Source organism: Salvelinus alpinus, chromosome 5 (assembly GCF_045679555.1).
Source record: "Salvelinus alpinus chromosome 5, SLU_Salpinus.1, whole genome shotgun sequence".
NCBI classification, from domain to species: Eukaryota; Metazoa; Chordata; class Actinopteri; order Salmoniformes; family Salmonidae; genus Salvelinus; species Salvelinus alpinus.
In genome coordinates, this window is record NC_092090.1 from 48630531 (window position 1) to 48647957 (window position 17427).

Genomic DNA, 17427 nt, shown 5'->3' on the forward strand with positions numbered 1-17427 from the left:
TTAATATTCGTAAAGGTTGTGGTTGGTCAAATAGTTTTTGGGCTAAAACACATGCCCTCAGTGTGTCGTTGTCATACGTGGCACACACTGTTCAGTATCAGTGTGTGATATCTAGCATCCAGTGCATTAATCCACCCCAGAGCCATAGGCACACAGAGTTAGGCAAACTCAGTTTCAGAATGACCTATATTATATATATATATGACCATATTGGCACCAAAAAGACCAAGACCATCACATGCATGGAATATTTGGAGCCGACATAGATGATCAGTTTCCAGACTCTGTGTAGAATGTCTATGGCTCTGGTTGAAACCTGCGCATTCCACGCAGCATGCCAGACCAGTCATTCAGTTATTTTAGTGATTCTCTGACAAGTACAGTTAGATTGAAGCTGTGGATGACGACCAAAAGCAGGCTGGGATGGACTGACAGGTGAAAGAGGGTGAGAGGAAAAGAAGGAGATAGAGATGGATAGAAAAGGGATAGAAAATACAGGGCTAGAGGGTTGTGGTCAATTCCAGCTCAACTCATTCTGGAAAACAACTGAATTTCAGTAAATTCATTGGAAATCAACCACTATTTGAAATTATGTTTTTTCAATTCATTACTTGAATTTCAATGAATTCCCTGGAATATGGTAAAACCTTTGACCCCAAACCTGAAAAAGGGACAAAGACATGGACAGATGACAAAGAAAACAGAGAAAAACTGAAAGAACGAGAAATAAAGAAAAAGAAAGAAAGAAAGAAAAAGAGAGTGAAAGCAAAAAGAGGGGTGGGGATGAGTTATTGATGGAGAATGTGGTTGTGGTGTTGCATACAGTGAACAATTTAAAGAGGGATGGGGATGAGTTATTGATGGAGAAAGTGGTTGCATACAGTGCCTGATAACAGTTCCCATCTGTGACAGGGTGAGTCAAAGGCATTCAAAGTGCTAAGACTGCTAGCTGGTACGTGTGCTAAATGTGTGAACTAGAGAGTGGGGTCAAACCAGTGTTACTCCTGGTCTAAGAAGTAGGTAGGTGTGTGTGTGTGTGTATGTGTGTGTGTGTGTGTGTGTGTGTGTGTGTGTGTGTGTGTGTGTGTGTGTGTGTGTGTGTGTGTGTGTGTGTGTGTGTGTGTGTGTGTGTGTGTGTGTGTGTGTGTCAGGCCAGCTTGCTAGCATTAAAGGGAAATAAATAAAAAAATCCAACTTCATATTCATTATCTCCAGAGACCCCCCCCCCCCCCCAACATATGTGAAAATGGCATGTTTCTATGTTTTGTAGTAAAAAATGACATCACAAATGACATCATCAACCAATTAGTAGACAATGAGTAGAAAATGCCTACTCATAAATGGTTAAAATGTTCAAATGCACACCGATGATTTAATTGGAAACACTTATCTTCCTCTATCTTTTTTTTTACTACAAAACATAGAAACATGTACTTTTCATGTATGTTGATGTTGGGGTGGTGCTGCAGATGATGAATAGGAAGTTTAACATTTTAGAAATGTCCCTTTAACACACCTGTACACTTCCCCAAGGATTTGATGATGAGTTGATTATTTGAGTCAGGTGTTAAAGCACTAGACTAGGACACACACATTAGCCTGCACACACTCATAGTGGGCCCAAGAGTAAAGAAGATGGCTCTAGCCTTATTATATTCTATAGTATGTTCTATGTAATGTGTGTAATATCATGTCTCACCAGCAGTGGGTGCTGTTATCAAGTGAAGAAACCCCAAGTTAATACAATACAGGCACATAAAAAAAACAACAAGGACAAGTGAAGAACAGAACGTGACTCTGTCTTTCTTTTCTTCCATTCCTCCCTGGTCAACCCATATTCCTCCCAGAATATCAAACTATATAATACATACATGTACTGAGCTAATGTGAGGGGGATAGTTTTGAAGTGTTACATCATTTTGGTCCTTATTATCTACATGGGAAGGTTAATTAAATTCTGCGTGCGTAGTTCATGACTGAGCTCTGGTGTGTGAATGTAAGAAAGTCAGGAGAGAGTGTGACGTCTCGAAGATACCAACGTTGTTGCTTTGTTGGTGCCGGGTGCATCTGCCATGGTTTGCGCCATGCACGTGGAGATGCTTTGTGTCAAAGCGTGTGAGTCGAGACGCGCTGTGACTGTGGCGTTGCCGTGAGCTACGGGGATGCCGAGAGAGGGGGGTGAGTGGGGGGGGTAGTGGAGGGGTGTAGGGGGGAGAGGTGAGGGTCTCTACTTACCAGAGATCTGCTGGACCCCGGGCTGGTCATGTGAGCTCATCAGTTGAGCCTGAATGGTCTCAACCACACGCTTGAAACGGCGGCTGGGACCTGGTGAGAGAGGGGGAGAGACAGAGAGACAGAGAGAAAAATGAGGGATGTAGAGAGTGAGGAGGAGAGAGAGAGCATGAGGAAAGAGATATAGAGGAGGTGGAGGAAGGGAGTGAGAGAGAAATAGAGAGAAACAGTCCTAGAACTTGATTGACTGAAAAATAAGAAATACTTTTGAAAATAACCAGAATGATTGACAGAAAATAAGCTTGTGACGTTGAAACACACAATGTCACACCAGTAGGACGCAAAGATGTTATGAAATGTTATGAACACAATGGTATAATTTCCATTATATTTTTCTCACAATAGCCTCAATGAAGCTTCAATTTTAAATCAGGCACATGTAAATCTCAAAGGAATTCAGCTGAATTAAATGAGAGTCTGTTCAACATCAATTTAACATAAATGATCCACATGGGAATAAGCAGAGAAACTGCAGAGACAACACAGAATATTTGGCTGGAGATGATGCTCCAGTGTCATTGGCCAGAGGTTGTCCTTTGAGACTCAGCAGGGACTAAAGTGCAGTGTGATTCTGGTGGGAAAAGGTCTCTGTTTCTCTGTCCTCCTTCTCACCAGGCGTCTGTGTAATGGTGCTTGCATCAGCTGGTGTATGTGCTTGTACTTGTGTGTACATATTCAGGAAGTGTCTGTGTGTATACAGTGTTTGTGTGTGTATGTTAATGTGTGTGTGTGTGCACGCATGTGCCTGCCTAACTGCCTGCCTGTCTGTGTTACCTGAGAGCAGGGTGAAGGTGACCGAATAGATGCCGTTCTCTTTGGTGGCGGCGGTGCTCTCTGTATAGGTGATGTCCACCTGGAACTTGACCGGCTTCTGAAACACTGTAGGGCCGGCTGTAGACTTATACTCCGCCCGGAAACTTGTCTGACTGATCACACTGTGGCTCAGACTGGGGATCTATATGAGAGAGAGGAGAAGGGGGGAAGGTGGTAAGCAGGGGGTAGGAAAGCAGAGGGAGAGAGATGGGAAAGGGAGGTGGAGGGTGGGAAAGAGAAAGCGAAAACAAAGAGATAGCACAGGAAAAAAAGAGAGAAAATAATCTGTTTCAATACAGAGACCGTGTGTGACTAGTGAGAAAAATAATATGTACAGTGCCTTCCAAAAGTATTCATCCCCCTTGGCGTTTTTCCTATTTTGTTGCATTACAACCTGTCATTTAAATAGATTTTTTTTTGGATTTCATGCAACGAACATACACAAAATAGTCCAAATTGGTGAAGTGAAAAATAATAATAACTTGTTTAACTTGTCACTACAGGGGGTGCTGTTTCAACTTCGACATTTTGCGTCTCCAAATTAAACTGCCTCGTACTCAATTCTTGCTCGTACAATATGCATATTTTTATTACTATTGGATAGAAAACAATCTCTAGTTTCTAAAACCGTTTGAATTATGTCTGTGGGTGAACCAGAACTCATTCTACAGCGAAAATCATGACAGGACATGCGAAGGTCTGAAAATTAGGCTCTGATCTCGGATCAGTTTTAAGCTCTGTGTGTGCCCTATGGATCGAAATGAACTGCACCCGCCTTCCCCTGGATGTCAGTAACCAATGAGAAGTGGAATGGTGTTTCTACGTATTTCTCAGAGCTTATAAAAGGGCAAGGAACGAGGTGCGCTCCCTTTTCGACTTCCGCCATTACGCAACGGAAGACCCCAGGATAGCATTTTGAAACGCTCAGTTATCGGCCTTAGATATGTCCGTCTGTAATTTAATTCGGTATAGGTGTTAGAAACATCATAACGAAGTTATTTGAAACAGATTTATATCAGTTTATGCGAGTATATTGCTATTTTCGGAATTTTCGTAGTATTGCGTTTGAGGATTTGGACGTGTGTGCCACGTAGCTACTGTTAGCTGCTAGTTCCGAAGTTGAAGTGGACGTTTTACAACAAAGCAACGATTATTTTGGACAAAAGGACACCTTGCCCAAGATTCTGATGGAAGCTCGTCCAAAAGTAAGAACTATTTATGATTTTATTCCGTATTTATGTGGAAAAATGTAAACGCATTTTTCGGCCAATATTGCGGCACTAGTCTGGCTGTAACGCACACTGTATGTCTAGTAACGTTAATTTTAAAAATCTAAATCAGCGGTTGCATTAATAACCAATGCATCTTTCATTAGCTGTCCAACTTGTATTTTTTTAGTCAATCTAATCGATAAATAATCGTAAACTTAGGTGCCCTTCCAAGATGGCGCCGGCCAGAATGCATGCCATGTTTTGACTGATTACATAGCATAACCACGATTTGTGATGCTAAATATGCACATTTTCGAACAAACTCTATATGCATTGTGTAATATGATGTTACAGGACTGTCATCTGAAGAATTCTGAGAAGGTTAGTGAAAAAATTTATATATTTTGGTGGTGATAACGTTATCGCGCTTTTTGCCTCGAATCAATGCTGGGGTGATGTTAGCTCATGTGGTATGCTAATATAACAATATATTGTGTTTTCGCTGTAAAACACTTAGAAAATCTGAAATATTGTCTGGATTCACAAGATGTTGGGCTTTCATTTGCTGTACGCTGTGTATTTTTCAGAAATGTTTTAAGATGAGTAATTAGGTAATACACCTTGCTCTCTGTAGTTATTTTAGTCGCTTTGGGTGAGTTTTGTGATAGTGGCTGCAATGGTAAACTGTGATTTATACCTGAAAAATGCACATTTTTCTAAAAAAACATATGCTATACCATAAATATGTTATCAGACTGTCATCTTATGAAGTTGTTTCTTGGTTAGTGGCTATATATATCTTTATTTAGTCGAATTAGTGATAGCTACTGATGGAGTAAAAACTGGTGGAGTAAAAAAAGTGGTGTCTTTTGCTAACGTGGTTAGCTAATAGATTTACATATTGTGTCTTCCCTGTAAAACATTTAAAAAATCAGAAATGATGGCTGGATTCACAAGATGTTGGGCTTTCATTTGCTGTATGCTGTGTATTTTTCAGAAATGTTTTAGGATGAGTATTTTGGTAATTGACGTCGGTCTCTGTAATTATTCCGGCTGCTTCCAACGCTATTTCAGATTGCAATGTAGAACTGTGATTTATACCTGAAATATGCACATTTTTCTAAAAAAACATATGCTATACCATAAATATGTTATCAGACTGTCATCTTATGAAGTTGTTTCTTGGTTAGTGGCTATATATATCTTTATTTAGTCGAAATTGTGATAGCTGCCCATGCAGGAAAAAAATGGTGGAGAAAAAAAAGTTGTGTCTTTTGCTATCATGGTTAGCTAATAGATTTACATATTGTGTCTTCCCTGTAAAACATTTAAAAAATCGGAAATGATGGCTGGATTCACAAGATCTGCATCTTTCATTTGGTGTCTTGGACTTGTGATTTCATGAACATTTGATTATATGATATCCCTGTGGCTTTAGGCTAGGCTATGCTAGTCAGCTTTTTTGATGGGGGGGATCCCGGATCCGGGGTTGTGACTCGTCAGAGGTTAAAAAAGAAAAGTGATGCGTGCATATTTATCACCCCCCCTTTGCTATGAAGCCGCTAAATAAGATCTGGTGCAACCAAATACCTTCAGAAGTCACATAATTAGTTAAATAAAGTCCACCTGTGTGCAATCTAAGTGTCACATGATCTGTCACATGATCTCAGTATATATACACCTGTTCTGAAAGGCCCCAGAGTCTGCAACACCACTAAGCAAGGGGCACCACCAAGCAAGCAGCACCATGAAGACCAAGGAGCTCTCCAAACAGGTCAGGGACAAAGCTGTGGAGAAGTATAGATCAGGGTTGGGTTATAAAAAAATATCAGAAACTTTTAAAATCCCACGGAGCACCATTAAATCCATTATTAAAACATTTAAAGAATATGGCACCACAACAAACCTGCCAAGAGAGAGCCACCCACCAAAACTCACGGACCAGGCAAGAAGGGCATTAATCAGAAAGGCAACAAAGAGGCCAAAGATAAGCCTGAAGGAGAGGCAAAGCGTCATAGCGGAGATTGGAGTATCTGTCCATAGGACCACTTTAAGCCGTACACTCCACAGAGCTGGGCTTTACGGAAGAGTGGCCAGAAAAAAGCCATTGCTTAAAGAAAAAAATAAGCAAACACGTTTGGTGTTCGCCAAAAGGCATGTGGGAGACTCCCCAAACATATGGAAGAAGGTACTCTGGTCAGATGAGAATAAAATTGAGCTTTTTGGCCATCAAGGAAAACGCTATGTCTGGCACAAACCCAACACCCCTCCATCACCCCGAGAACCCCATCCCCACAGTGAAGCATGGTGATGGCAGCATCATGCTTTGGGGATGTTTTTCAGTGACAGGGACTGGGAAACTGGTCAGAATTGAAGGAATGATGGATTGCACCAAATAGAGGGAAATTCTTGAGGGAAACCTGCTTCAGTCTTCCAGAGATTTGAGACTGGGACGGAGGTTCACCTTAGAGCAGGACAATGACCCTAAGCATACTGCTAAAGCAACACTCGAGTGGTTTAAGGGGAAACATTTAAATGTCTTGGAATGGCCTAGTCAAACCTCAGACCTCAATCCAATTGAGAATCTGTGGTATGACTTAAAGATTGCTGTACACCCGGGGAACCCATCCAATTTGAAGGAGCTGGAGCAGTTTTGTCTTGAAGAATGGGCAAAAATCCCAGTGGCTAGATGTGCCAAGCTTATAAAGACATACCCCAATAGACTTGCAGCTGTAATTGCTGCAAAAGGTGAATCTACAAAGTATTGACTTTGGGGGGGTGTGAATAGTTATGCACGCTCAAGTTTTCCGTTTTTTTGTCTTATTTCTTGTTTGTTTCACAAGAAAAAATTGTTTGCATCTTCAAAGTGGTAGGCATGTTGTGTAAGTCAAATGATACAAACCCCCCCAAAAAATATATTTTAATTCCAGGTCGTAAGGCAACAAAATAGGAAAAATGCCAAGGGGGTGAATACTTTCGCAAGCCACTGTATATGAGCTAAAATACAGAGGAGAGACAAAGAGAGACAAGACAAGACAGGAAGAGACAACACTGGATCTGTTACACTACAGCACACCGCTGTTAGGGACCATCAGACTCTGAGTCAATTACAATAGACAGCGGGTCACACAGCAACAACACAGTGTTAGGCTACAGAGACTAGGGTGCCTTTGAAAATACACGAAAACAAACCTGCTGGGAAATATTGCAGAGGTTAGATAATTGGCAAGGTGTAGGGTTAATGCAAGCCAACTACTGTAGTGTACGATGATGGTTGTGTCATGTCAGTGTCAAAGTCACTATCCGTCCGTTGTCGTGACTGTATTGACGCTTTGATATACCATTATAATGACACAGCTATGCACAGCGTGGCCAAGAAAAACTTAAGAAGACTCAATCAAGTCCTTTCCTTGGCTCTCTTTAATGTCAGAAACCAGACTGCTGTGCACCAATCATATGCAGACTACAAAAAGCAGGCTGCTGTTCACTGATTACACAATTACACTGCCCTTCACTGGGAAAGCAGCAGAGGGAAATGCAGGCAGTAGCACTGACTAAAAGTTGCTGTAAATCGAAAGATAAATCACAGATGCTTTATAGTGAATTTATCCACTTCACCTCCTGGACAAACCAATGAACATAGCCATCACTTTGTGTGCTAGCTCTAATAATGATTTCAATGTTTGAAGACCAGGATTTTTTAAATATTATTCCATACAATAACAAGTCAAATAGTTTTACGATCCCCTAACCAATTGTGCTATTGTGTGTGTTTTTTCGCGTTATTTCTAACTTATTTTGTACATAATGTTTCTGCCACTGTGTCTTATGATCGAAAAGAGCCAAGTGCCCAAGAACACTAAGGTAACCTGCCTAAATGACTACCGACCCGTAGCACTCACGTCTGTATCCATGAAGTGCATTGAAAGGTTGGTCATGGCTGACATCAACACCATTATCCAAGAAACCCTAGACCCACTGCAATTTGCATACCGCCCCAACAGATCCACAGATGACGCAATCTCTATTGCACTCCACACTGCCCTTTCCCACCTGGACAAAAGGAACACCTATGCGAGAATGCTATTCATTGACTACAGCTCAGCGTTCAACACCGTAGTGCCCTCAAAGCTAATCACTAAGCTATGGATCCTGGGACTAAACACCTCCCTCTGCAACTGGATCCTGGACTTCCTGACGGGCCGCCCCCAGGTGGTAAGGGTAGGTAGTAACACATCTGCCATGCTGATCCTCAACATAGAGGCCCCTCAGAGATGCGTGCTCAGTCCCCTCCTGTACTCCCTGTTCACTCATGACTACGTGGCCAGGCACGACTCCAACACCATCATCAAGTTTGCCGATGACACAACAGTGGTAGGCCTGATCGCCAACAACGATGAGACAGCCTATAGGGAGGAGGTCAGAGACCTGGCCAGGACAACAACCTCTCCCTCAACGTGATCAAAGACAAAGGAGATGATTGTGGACTGCAGGAATAGGAGGACTGAGCACGCCCCAATTCTCATTGATGGGGCTGTAGTGGAGCAGGTTGAGAGCTTAAAGTTCCTTGGTGTCCACATCACCAACAAACTATCATGGTCCAAACACACTAAGACAGTCGTGAAGAGGGCACGACAAAGCCTATTCCCCCTCAGGAGACTGAAAAGATTCAGCATGGGTCCTCAGATCCTAAAAAGGTTCTACAGCTGCAACATCGAGAGCATCCTGACCGGTTTCATCACTGCCGGCACTACAGTGTGTACATCACTGGGGCCAAGCTTCCTGCCATCCAGGACCTCTATACCAGGCGATATCAGAGAAAGGCCCTAAAAATTGTCGAAGACTCTAGCCACCCTAGTCATAGACTGTTCTCTCTGCTACCGCACGGCAAGCGGTACCAGAGTGCCAAGTCTAAGTCCAAATGGCTTCTTAACAGCTTCTACCCTTAAGCCATAAGACTCCTGAACAGCTAATCAAAAGGCTACCCAGACCCCTATTTTACACTGCTGCTACTCTCTGATTATTATCTATGCGTAGTCACTTTAACTCTACCTACATGTACATATTCCCTCAATTGCCTCGACTAACCGGTGTCCCCGCACATTGACTCTGTACCGGTACCTCCTGTATACAGCCTCGGTATTGTTATTTGACTGCTGCCGTTTAATTATTTGTCACTTTTATTTTCTATTTTTTACTTAACACTTATTTTTCTTAAAACTTAAAGCATTGTTGGTTAAGGGCTTGTAAGTAAGCATTTCACTGTAAGGTCTACACCTGTTGTATTCGGGCGCATGTGACAAATACAATTTGATTTGATCATAAGTAGGGGGGTGACAAAGGAGGGAGCGAGAGAGAGAGAGAGAGAGAGAGAGAGAGAGAGAGAGAGAGAGAGAGAGAGAGAGAGAGAGAGAGAGAGATAGAAGATACACATACAGTAGACGGAGAGGGAGAGAAAGAGGAGCGGCGAGGAGTAAAAAGGAGTGGTGAGGAGCTCTTACAGAGAGGAAGGCGTGAACGATGTCTGCTTTGATGGAGCTGAGAGGCTTGTCTCTGATCACCACAAAGATCTGCTCCTCTTTCTCCATGTTGATGAAGTTACCAAACCACGACTTCTTGGCAAGCCTGCGGGGAGGGAGAAGAAAATGGTGCATTCTCACAGACACATACATGTCAGCAAACTAGAAGGACACACACTCACTTAATTTAGTATCTGCTGGAGAGAAGACTAATGCATCATGTCGAGAGGACAATTAACATAGTGCCACGCTCATTTGCATATTGCAACATTTACCATGCTTTGTCTGATCTGTAAGGGTAATGAACAGAAACGGTTTAAGGCAGTAGTGTTAATTTCAATGTTCTTCTAATCTAAAATCACATTGCCCCTCCTAGCCTGGTCCAGATGTGTATTTCAACCAACCGGTGACTAGAATGTATGCCATGACAATTATAGTCAGAGGAGTTGGTTAAAGCACATTGATATCTGAACCAGGCTATTCTGTTTCTACCTCCCGCTGTCATCTAACTTCAACCCTTGTGCATGTTCTGTGAGCCCTCTTCCTCCCTCTGCTTGTCCAAATAGCCTCATATTGGTCCCCAATGGCAATGACATCATCCTGACTACCTTTGCTACTAACCTACCTCAAGGCCCCTTCCTCGTCTCTGCCTCATCTCCAACTATCCAACCAGACCCTAGCTGTGTCTCTCTCTGTCTGTGAAGCAAACTGGAACGAAACCACTAAAATATTCATGCGGAAACAATTCCCTAAAAATAGCCCAATCAACAGGAAGGAGAGTCCAATCTGCATAATTGTGGGGATTGTTCACACAGGACTCTTGAGCAGAATCCCTACTGCCTGTACCTTACATAGTCACTCTCCCAGTGGCGAAAACACCAAAGGTAGAATGAGTTGACTTTCATGCACATGCATGTAACAGAGGTGGTTCAGTGACCCACAATCAAGTGACGAATCTCCTTGCCTGAGACCTGCAGCTTCCTGAACAAGTGTCTCCAGACATTAGCTTAACGGGCCAACATCAGTGAATCACAATCACTAGTGACCTTGCCTGAGACCTATTTTTCTTCTTCTTTTTTTAGGGGGTGGATCAGCTTTAATATTGCAGATAGATTGTGGTTTCCATCAATGTAACTGTCTGCATCATTTTCAATCCCCCATATATCATTTTTGTAAATATATATATAAAATATATATATATAAATATATATATATAAATATTTGTATATATTTTCCTTTATTATTTTCCCCTAACCCTACCACCCCTCAGCTAATTTGAGTAAACTAATGGACAAAACCACTTAGGCTTCTACTTCCAGCTTATACATATTATATGCGTTTTACCGACACCGTATATTTTACAATAGTTATCTTTTGTTTGTTTTTTTGTCCCATCCTTCAGCTCCACTCAACCCCTCCCATCTATCTCTGAACACTGTCCAGTTTTGATTTCTATTTGCCATATATTTTTCAACTGTGCTGTGATGTCTCACAAAAGTACTGAACCTTTCTATTCTCATAGTTTCTACAGATTGCGACCAAAAACAAGCTTAGCAATTGCTAAATCATTAGCGAGCTACACAAAATACCCTATAATGACAAAGTGAAAACAGGTTTTTAGAAATGTTTGCAAATGTATTAAAAATAAAAACAGAAATACCTTATTTACATAAGTATTCAGACACGTTGCTATGAGACTCGATATTGAGCTCAGGTGCATCGTTTTTCCATTGATCATCCTTGAGATGGTTCTACAACTTGGTTGGAGTCCACTGGTAAATTCAACTGATTGGACATGATTTGGAAAGACACTCACCTGTCTATATAAGGTCCCACAGTTGACAGTGCATGTCAGAGCAAAAACCAAGCCACGAGGTCGAAGGAATTGTCCATAGCGCTCCGAGACAGGATTGTGTCGAGGCATAGATCTGGGAAAGGGTATTAAAATATTTCTGGAGCATTGAAGGTCCCCAAGAACACAGTGGCCTCCATCATTCTGAAAAGGAAGACGTTTTAACCACCAAGACTCTTCCTAGAGCTGGCCGCACGGCCAAACTGAGCAATCGGGGGAGAAGGGCCCTGGCCAGGGAGGTGACCAAGCACTCCACCAATCAGGCCTATATGGTAGAGTGGCCAGACGGAAGCCACTCCTCAGTAAAAGGCACATGCCAGCCCACTTGGAATTTGCCAAAAGGCATCTAAATGACTCTGACCATAAGAAACAAGATTCTCTGGTCTGATGAAATCAAGCTTGAAATCTTTGGCCTGAATGCCAAGAGTCACGTCTGGAGGAAATCTGGCCCCATCCCTACGGTGAAGCATGGTAGTGCCAGCATCATGCTGTGGGGATGTTTTTCAGAGGCAGCGACTGGGAGACTAGTCAGGATCGAGGCAAAGATGAACGGAGCAAAGTACAGAGAGATCCCTGATGAAAACCTGCTCCAGAACACTCAGAACTTCGGACTGAGGTGAAGGTTCACCTTCCAACAGGACAATGACCCTAAGAACACAGCCAAGACAACGCAGGAGTGGCTTCGGGACAAGTTTCTGAATGTCCTTGAGTGGCCCGGACTTGAACCCGATCGAACATCTCTGGAGAGACCTGAAAATAGCTGTCCAGCAACGCTCTCCATCCAACCTAAGCTTGAGAGGATCTGCAGAGAAGAATGGGAGAAACTCCCCAAATACAGGTGTGCCAAGCTTGTAGCGTCATACCCAAGAAGACTCGATGATGTGATCGCTGCCAAAGGTGCTTCAACAAAGTACTCCGTAAAGGGTCTGAATACTTATGTAAATGTGATATTTAAGTTTTTTTTATTAATTTTTTATCAAAAATGTATAAAAATCTGTTTTTGCTTTGACATTATCTGGTATTGTGTGTAGACTGATAAGGGGGATTTTTTTTTAAATTTCAGCATAAAGGCTGTAATGTAACAAAATTTGGAAACAGTCAACGGGTCTGAATACTTTCCAAAGAAACGGTATATAACATTCTATTAGTTGTATGAATTTTGTATAATCATTTAAATAGAAAAAAAAGTTTTGAATGCAGTGTAGTTTTGTATATCAGTTCATAAACCATGTGCCATGGAATTGGTACATAAAAAACTCTTCCCAACTATTCTGCAGAGGTACATTTTTTGGTCTTTAAATTAAACTGGTATACTTTTTATTCATCACAATTTTCTTTAACGAATTCTGGTCTTTAATGCAGGGCTGACAGACAAATTCCTTACTTTTCCCCCCTTCCACTTCCATTTTTGCAGTAATGCTGCAATTAGTTGGTTGTCATTTTGAGTAGAGCAGACATTTCCATATATTTTTGTTAGCTGCATGTGTGATGTAACAGTCCTATTTATGATATCATTTACAAAGATTATACCATTTAAAAAATGTTTTACTCCAAAAATATATATTTTTTATTTTCAATTAGTATATTTGAGTTTAACCATAATATTTGCTCTGTCTTTTCTGGTGAAATAAACTGAAATTGCAACAAACTTTCTATGGCTTGTTAAAAAAATTGCGATACTTTGGAGAATATTTCATTTTCAAACAACCAAAAGTGAGAGGTTGTAATCTGAATAAAGGGAAAAATGCCATTCTTGAACATGGGGTGAGACATTCTTACTAATCTGCTAAAGAACCAGTTCGGATTTAAGTACATCTTTTGTATGACTGAAGCCTTTAGGTCTAATGCTTTAATATTTAATAATTTCTGCCCTCATAATTCATTATATTCATATTCATTATATAAATAGGTCTGCCATTCCAAATGAAATTGAATCTTTTTTGCTCGTATAATTTCAAAAAACAAGTCGCTAGGTGTAGGCAAGGCCATAAGCAAATAGGTCAACTGGAATATGACTAAAGACAGGTATTTTCCTGAAGACTTGCGTTAGATCTCCGAAAGAACACCTACAGACCACCACCCTATGACCCTTGACCTCTAAATGTTTAGTAAAAGGCATAAGCTGACGCACACCCAAAAATGTTCTGTAGATGTGCTGACTATAGGAGAGTAAACTATAAATAAGAAAGAAAGTTGCACACTCTAGTTATGCTCCCAAACATTTAATGGATATAGCAAACAACGTTTCGGGTACACAGTGCCTTCTTCAGGGTTTGGGAGCATATCTAGAGTGTGTGACTTTCTTTCTTTACCTCAATGTTTGTCAAACGTTGTATTTATGTTTTCCTGGGTCACTCACTCTGGTGAAGAGTCTGGCGTGAGGCTGGACATGTCCTCCTGGGTGGGAACTGTGGAGAGAGGCAGAAAACAACGTCAAAAGTGAAAGGTTAAAGGCCCAATGCAGTCAAAAACGTGTTTTTTCTGTTTTTGATATACATTTGCACACTATGAGGTTGGAATACTACTGTGAAATTGTGAAGATGATGACTACCCTTTTGGTGTAAGAGCTGTTTGAAAAGACCGCCTGAAATTCCAGCCTGTTTTGGTGGGATGGAGTTTTGGCCTACCTGGTGACACCACCAGGAAGTACATAGACCAACAAGAATGTACTTAATTGTTACCCAAAAATGATTTGATATTGAGATAAAAACGTCTGTATTGGACCTTTAAAAGGTGAAAAGGTCAGACAAATGGGCAACATCGCTTGATTGACATCTGAGAGCACTATAGAGGGTCCAGTGTGGACGTTCAATTTTTTAAATTTTTTTTTTATCACTTGATCCTTACTATGTACATGAATACTGTATAAGTCGCTCTGGATAAGAGCGTCTGCTAAATGACTTAAATGTAAATGTAAATGTAGTGCATAAGCACAACATAAAGCCCAAAAGCTTTTCCTCCGTAAACTTGTTTATAAATTGGTTTGTCTTTTACCATTGTAATACCAATATTTACAAAGGTTATTCTGGATAAGATGGACAATATCCCTTCAAGTTGTAGAAATGATGTTTCGGGAAAGGAAAGGGACACCTAGCCAGTTGCACAACTGAATGCATTCAACCGGGAAGCAGTTGTTGCGGGGGTTAATTGCCTTGCTCAAGGGCAGAACAGCAGAGTTTTCCACCTTGCTGGCTCTAGGATTCTGTCCCAACGCTCTAACCGCTAGGCTACCTGCCGCCCCTTAGTAATGGAGGATTTAAATGATCTATCACCGTGCAGCACATATTACATGGCAACCTACCTACAGGCATTAAAACGTTATACCACTCATTAGAAGAAGAAAAATACACACTACAGTTTCCCCAATTACATATATGTGCTTTGCACGCTTTGAGAACCATCACAACGGTAAAGCTCTGAAGCTATACGCTCCTCATAACACAAACAACCATTCTTTTTCATCTGTGCTCCTCTCATCGGAATGGAATAGCCGTTGATTTATAATGTATATGACCAATCATGTAGAATTGAATGGGACTAGCATAAAGAACCCCTCCCCTTGGTTTAATATGATCATATCACAACGTATAGGACAGAACGATTACTGTTAACCCTCTTGAGATTAACGCAGATGTTCCCCTGTGCTAAGCGCTAATGCTAACACTCTACTGGGAGAGTGTCAAATACCTTTCTTAACAGTACAGTATGACTTGTTCTACTGTTCACCAGAAGTGTGTAGAGGTAGGATTTTAAAACTCGTGGTGACCAATCCCCTTGACCAGGTGGTTCCAGCACGTCGTTGCGCTGGGGATGATATACGCAGCCCAGAAGGATGTAGCTGTGAGCCACCAAAGGGTCATTTTCCTATACCCACTGTTAGTGTTTGTGGAAACCCTGCCTTATTTCCTCACCTATCGTCCCCCTCCACAAGTCTCCTACCCCAGTCCAGTACCTTGCATTTTCCTGCGATGGAAGCGCGGCGAGCCCAGGAAGCTATTCTTGATGGAGTTGAGACGCGTCCTCCAGGGCAACCCGCCGATGGAGGGGCTGGGGGGCGGCGTGGGGCTAGGGGTGCCCGCCGGGCTCTCCTTGGGCGTGTGCACCGGAGTGCCCTTGGGGGTAGGGAGGGGGCTCCCCCGCGGAGAGGGGTGGGGAGTCACCTGTATGGTGGGGACAGATTTGTGACCGTTGTGGTCAGGGTGGAGGCGGTGCCGGCGGAGGGGGGACATGGGTGGCACCGGCGACAGGGGGATGGAGAGCTTGGGGGGCACGGTGAGGGGCGGGTGGCGGCGTGGCCGCGGGCTGTTGGGGACGTAGGGGGGGCTGCCCAGAGGTGAGGAGGGGGAGGTGGGCTCCGACTTGGGGGTGGTTGGGCTGTCAGCCGAGTTGGGAAGGGGGTTGGACCTGGTGGTCTGAAGGGGCTTCTCAGACACTTTGGGCTTGGCGGGGAGGGTCTGTGTGCGGGGGTGCATCAGGGGGGACCCCATCTTTGGCGTGTAGGAGTTTGGAAGCGGGTGTGGGTGCACGCGGTTGGTCCCCCCTACCCCGTTATGGTTAAGGCGGAACTCTGGGGAATGGGTGGGGCTACAGTTGGGCGACTGACAGAGGTCCGGCGACTGGGGCGGGATAAAGAAGCGCCGGACCGGCTGCGATTGGACATGCGCCGTTAGATTGACAGCGCAGGCAGCCAATGAGAGACCACGCCCAGAAGCCAGGGGACATATATAGAAAACACCACAGCCCAATAAAGGTGTATTGCAATGAAAAGGCACCAGGAATAAAACAGAAATATAGTAAGAAATGACATGGAGGAGAGGATAGGTGGAGTGAGTAACACACAGGCAGGGAGAGTGATGAGAGTGCAGAAAGAAAGACAAGAAGAACATGCCATTAGCATAACCAGCCAACCAGGAGGCAGCAGCACCATGGGGGGAGAGAAGTGTAGAACATTACAAGCATTCATGAAGCCAAACCCAAACCGGCAACTGAAACAGCATCCAAAGCTAACCGCATTAGCTTCCAGATTGGTGGAAAGCATCCATTCTGCATGCACAATGCTGTGGTATGAATGACATAGCAACTATCATGGCAAGACATGACAGTTTATGACAGCTTATGAAAACTGGCATGTATTAAAAGTTTATGCAAGGTTTAATGGCTTTTTGTTAAGTCACTCATATGGCAGCATTATGAAGCATTTATGACGACTGCCTTTGTGTAGTGATCCTCATTAAAAATAACGCATGAGTGTGTGTGTGTGTGTGTGTGTGTGTGTGTGTGTGTGTGTGTGTGTGTGTGTGTGTGTGTGTGTGTGTGTGTGTGTGTGTGTGTGTGTGTGTGTGTGTGTGTGTGTGGGTGCGTGCGTGCATGTGGGTGCTATAAAGTTTAAAGGTCAAATTACACTCCTAAACCCTAATCCCCATATACATCAGTAGAGTGATCCCATCAATGTGTGACATAACGTGTAGCCTTACATAATCGGCACAATATTTATACTTAAAAAAGGAGGACTAAAATGGCATCACCCCTATCTGAACCAAGTCCTTTACAGTGTCACTCATCATAAAAAATAATATGAAGTAACATTTAGGCACAAAACCCTTGCTGGGGTTGATGACAGATATAAATATTTGCCCGAAAGAAATATCCTCAACTAGGAAACTTTTACAGAATCCTTCATAACACTGACAGTTCCGCAAGAAGAGGCAGAATATGTGATGACTGCATGTTTGTATCCTCG

At 42.6% G+C, this 17427-nt stretch overlaps 1 protein-coding gene across 7 annotated transcripts in view; it reads right to left on the reverse strand.

The window, feature by feature from the left end:
• LOC139576287 (serine/threonine-protein kinase BRSK2-like) overlaps positions 1 to 17427 on the reverse strand; it is a 173007-nt gene that overhangs the window by 7083 nt on the left and 148497 nt on the right. For 5 of the 7 annotated variants that reach the window (XM_071402211.1, XM_071402210.1, XM_071402213.1 and 2 more), the window contains 5 exons: positions 15640 to 16333; positions 14047 to 14095; positions 9818 to 9941; positions 3067 to 3247; positions 2236 to 2325 (listed from right to left, as the gene is read on the reverse strand). In XM_071402211.1, coding sequence (XP_071258312.1) covers positions 2236 to 2325; positions 3067 to 3247; positions 9818 to 9941; positions 14047 to 14095; positions 15640 to 16333 — 1138 coding nt within the window. The remainder of the gene's footprint in view (positions 1 to 2235; positions 2326 to 3066; positions 3248 to 9817; positions 9942 to 14046; positions 14096 to 15639; positions 16334 to 17427) is intronic. The other 2 variants (XM_071402215.1, XM_071402214.1) reach the window with 1 other exon arrangement.